The sequence below is a fragment of the Octodon degus genome, unplaced genomic scaffold (assembly GCF_000260255.1).
Source record: "Octodon degus isolate 3935 unplaced genomic scaffold, OctDeg1.0 scaffold00219, whole genome shotgun sequence".
Classification (NCBI taxonomy): domain Eukaryota; kingdom Metazoa; phylum Chordata; class Mammalia; order Rodentia; family Octodontidae; genus Octodon; species Octodon degus.
Window position 1 is genome coordinate 614966 of NW_004524795.1, and position 4427 is coordinate 619392.

General features: G+C 43.4%; 1 protein-coding gene across 1 annotated transcript in view; it reads right to left on the reverse strand.

The window, feature by feature from the left end:
- Positions 1–887: 887 nt before the first annotated feature.
- Gsg1l2 (GSG1 like 2) overlaps positions 888–4427 on the reverse strand; it is a 17729-nt gene continuing 14189 nt past the window's right edge. The window contains exon 5 of the mRNA XM_023705420.1: positions 888–1146. Coding sequence (XP_023561188.1) covers positions 888–1146 — 259 coding nt within the window. The remainder of the gene's footprint in view (positions 1147–4427) is intronic.

Below are 4427 nucleotides of genomic sequence, written 5' to 3' on the forward strand. Positions count from 1 at the left end.
GCCTGGCAATTAAGAGGCAAAATTCAAGCTTTTGTTCCATTTAACTGTGATAAAATGCCCTTTTCTTTGATTTATGTTTCTGGTTTTTCTATCCTTTGACTACCCTTCCAAATTGATTCCACATAGACAGAATTTATGAAATGCCAAAGGGGGGAACATTTTTTTTAAAAGCATGTATTTAGCACAGGGTCTATAGGATCTCACTACACAGATTGGATTCATAGTGATCCTCCTGTTTTTAGCTTCCCAAGTGCTGGGATTACCGGTGCACACCACCACGCCCAGTCTCAATCGATGTCTCAGCGCACCCCGGGGGTACAGCACTCCAGGTCTCTGACCCTGGTCCGTTGAGCTTGCCTAAACAGGCGCTTTCTAGTCCACTGAGCTATCCAGCTGGCCCAGAAAAGTATTTTTAAATAACATAACATGTAACAGCCTCTAATTTTCTTAATGAAAATGAAAAGAGAGCATAAGATTATCACACATGCCTTAGTTTGTATTGATTAGGAAGAAAGTTCTGGGCTTTTTTTGGTGGGCAATACAATTTGCATTTATTAGAAAGGCTTCCTGTTGCCTTTCTTCATCTTTTCTTCTCTTTAGTAGTTGACACGTTCCCTCTTCTATTAGTACATTTCTGAACTGTCAGCAAGCTTACCGAGCTCCTTCATGCTAGAGTGTCAATGTTTGAAATCTGTACAAGTAATCTTACTTAAAGATATTGGTTTACAGGAATGAGAGGCTGAGCCAGAGATGTGTAGTAAGGGCTGGGATGCAGAGTGGAAGGTTTACTCGACCACAGCTGTCACAGCCCACCCCAGGAGTGCTCCTTGTGGGTACAAGTGTGTGGTTTAGCTGCATGTGCAGGCTTGACAGTCATAGTCTACTGGCTAGCACATGGACACCTTGCCTGGGACACTTGGCAGCAGGTGGCCTGAAACCTTCACAACAGCATATCCAGCAGGGCTGGGAGTGGCTCCCGGGGCCCAAACCCTCTGCGAAGCCGGAGGTGCTTGGAGGTTACGTGGAGGCTGCTGTCGACTCTTCTGTGCCTTGTGCTGTGTTCTGCATTCCAGGCGGGTGGCTGAGTACCCACTTATGACAGTGACAGACACAGCCATGCAGAGGGCAAAAGAAGCCCAAGCGAGGCTGCCAACAAAATGCACAATGAGGAAGGAGCCCAGGCTGTGCTGCTGGGGCTTCCTGAGGGGGTTGGGGGTCGGGAGCCAGGGGACCATCTCCAGATTTTACCCAATTTCAATCTTCAGGTTCTACCTGATGTTCAATCACAAATCTCAGGGCCTGGTCAGTTTGTTTTCCACATCAGTGGATAGGAGGACAGATTCTGGCATCCTTCTGCTGGGTTTGCACCAGAGCCCACCCCTTATTGTCTCTGTGACCTTGAGGTGTTAGTTTACCCGTTTGAACCAGGTTCCTCATTTGTAAAATCAGGATAACATCAACTCTGTTACCCAGGTTTCAATCAGAGAATTCAAGGAGCCAGTGGGTGGGGGGCATTTGGTATGGGATTGGCTACAGGTAAATGTTACTTAGCGTCCTTAGCTCTGTGCCAGGACACTGGTATTAATCAGTGAAGTTCGTATATCCCCCTCTAAGCGGGAAGCCTGTTGCCTTCTGAGATCATGGTCTGTTCTCTCCCTGCTACATGGAACCCAGTGCTGGATTGATGTAGTAATTAGCATCTGCTTGATACCAAAGAGTGTTTGCATGTTTGATTATTATGGGATAGAAAGGAGGCTGAACAAGAAGCCAATTTAGAGAAGATGACCCCTATGTAGAACTAAACAAATATACTTCAGGATGGAAAATAATTAAACCAGGCATGGTGATGCATGTTTGTAATCCCAGCACTCAGGAAGCTGAGGCAGGAGGATTGCTGGGAGTTTGAGGACAGCCTGGGTCACATGGTGAGGCCAGCCTAAGACATATAGTGAAATGCTGTCTCAAAAGACAAAACAAAAATTAATATTGTTGCATGCCAATTGTTGCTATGGTGAATACTGGATTGTCTAAAGCAACATTAAAGCCATTCCTTGCCTGAGGCACTAACATGACCCTCATTTTACAGATGACGAAAGAGCCAACTTGTGCACAATCACCAGTTAGATTTGGCTCCAGAGTTCATAACCCCAGAAACAGCTGGTTCCCTCTCTGGGCTCTGCTGCACCCTGGAACTGTGCGTTTGGGTAACCAGAAAGAGCCCTTGGAGGTCTGGTGGGGCCTGGGTTTGTTCAGTGTTTTCATTTTTCTGATTTGAACTTGGGTGGAAGTTGGAGAATGGTTGAAGATAAACTTTGATGGTAGGAAAATATCATTTGGAGAAGAAAACCCAGCTGATCACAGGGGATGCTGAATTCTGTGTTTTAGATAAGACTTAGGATCAGAGAAGAGCATTTCAGTAGGTGTCCCATGATCCCACCAGGCAAATTGCTGCTGAACGCCCCCAACCCCACATGATAAAATGTTTCATAGCATGCAACCACATCTAGGTTTAAGGAAAGATTGACTTCAAGGACCATTCCTGCTTTTTGTGTCTCAAGGAAATGGAAACTTGGCACACTAGCATGAACATACAGAGGCCAAGAAAGTTGGAGAAGAGATGTGAGAGGCTGGGAGGCAGCGGGGAGTGGGGTGACTAATTCACAGAAGAGGGTACACATAAGACAACTACAGAACAGACCTCTCACAAGACTGGAGGACGTCTTTTCGATTGGCCCTACTGAGTCCTTCAGAGGCAAAGCACTTTAAAGCACAAAAGAAACAAACAAACAAAACAAAACAGCATTGTTTGGGGGTTGGCTAAGCACTGGCTGAGTGTGAATGGATGGCAGGTCCCTTGGTGTCTTCCACCTTCCCTTTCTCCTAAAATAGCAAAGGTCTGTTTGTTGGAGAAAGTGTGCAGGAGCAAGCCCTCTAAATTCAGAGACAACAGGCCCAGTGGAAAGCAAGGGGAAAATCTGGTCTGAAAACAGAAAGTTCGTGAAAATTGCATTCGGAATGGGATGCTTCCCAGCTCCTGTCTTGTGGTTAACCTCAGAAATCACTGGCCTGGCATACAAGCTTATCCCACTTCCTGTAAATCTGGGAGACACTGAGTGGTTGTAGAGAACCTTCACAAACTGACGTGTGTGTGTGTGTGTGTGTGTGTGTGTGTGTGTTTATGGGGTGGAATTCCCAAATAAAACAGCTGGCTCTATACCTAATTGCATTCCAGAAGAGCCTATCCGTAGGAAAATTCCAACTTCACTCAAAAATTTCCAGTTATCTTTAAATGTGACTTGACAATTACGGACACCTATATCTGGAGAACTGGCCCACAACATACAGAAAAGAAAAATAAAATTTTTCCAGACGTGGTGGAGCATTGCCTGTAGTCCCAGCACTTGGAGAAGTTGAGGCAGAAGGACTGCTAGGAGTTTGAGGTCAGCCTGGGCTACATAGCAAGATCCTGTCTTAGAAAATAAATAAATAATAACAATTTTAAATGCAAAAGATAACAGGAGAAATTAGAACAGCAGCAACAGCAACAAAAACTCTTTAGGCAATATCTTTGGAAACATGAAGTTGTTTTATCCACAAAACAAGATCAGGAACACTGTAAACAACAACTAAAACAGGAAAGAGCTTTTGGGATTTAAAATAAGATCCTAAATAATTCACCTGAAAGGTTAGAAGACAAGCAGAGGGAAATTTTTCAGACAGTATAATAAAGGATAAAGAGATACAATATATAAGGAAAGCAATAAGATATTGCAAAAATTAACTAAAGAGACCCAATATCTCATTAGCAAGAATTCTCTAAAAAGAGAATAGAACATGAAGGAGAGGAAATAATAAAAAAAAAAACAAGAAAAATAACCAGAATTCTAGGATATGAATATTCAAAAGGGTCCACAACACACAGGAAAGAAGAATAAACATAATGGGGGAAAATCCCTACCACAGAACATCATCCTGACAGTTCAGAAGGAAAGAACAAACTACCTACAAAGACACATCATCAGAATGATATTGGACTTTTGGCAATAACAATAAATGCTGGAGGAAAACAGGGCAGGATCTTCAATTTCTTTTGTGTGTGTGTGGTACTGGGGCTTTTGCACTGAGATTTAGCCTTAGCTCTATGATTTCTTTGGTTTGTTTTGAGACAGGATCTTACTAAGTTGCTAAGTTGTTGAGACTAGGCTTCAGTGTAGTACAGGCTGGTCTCGAACTGGCTATGTAGTCCAAGTGGGCCTCAAGCTTTTGGTGATCCTTCTACTTCAGCTTCCCCAGGGCTGGGATTACAAGTGTGTGCCACCATGCTGGGCTCAGATTTCTTTCTTTCTTTCTTTCTTTCTTTCTTTCTTTCTTTCTTTCTTTCTTTCTTTCTTTCTTTCTTTCTTTCTTTCTTCTTTCTTTCTTTCTTT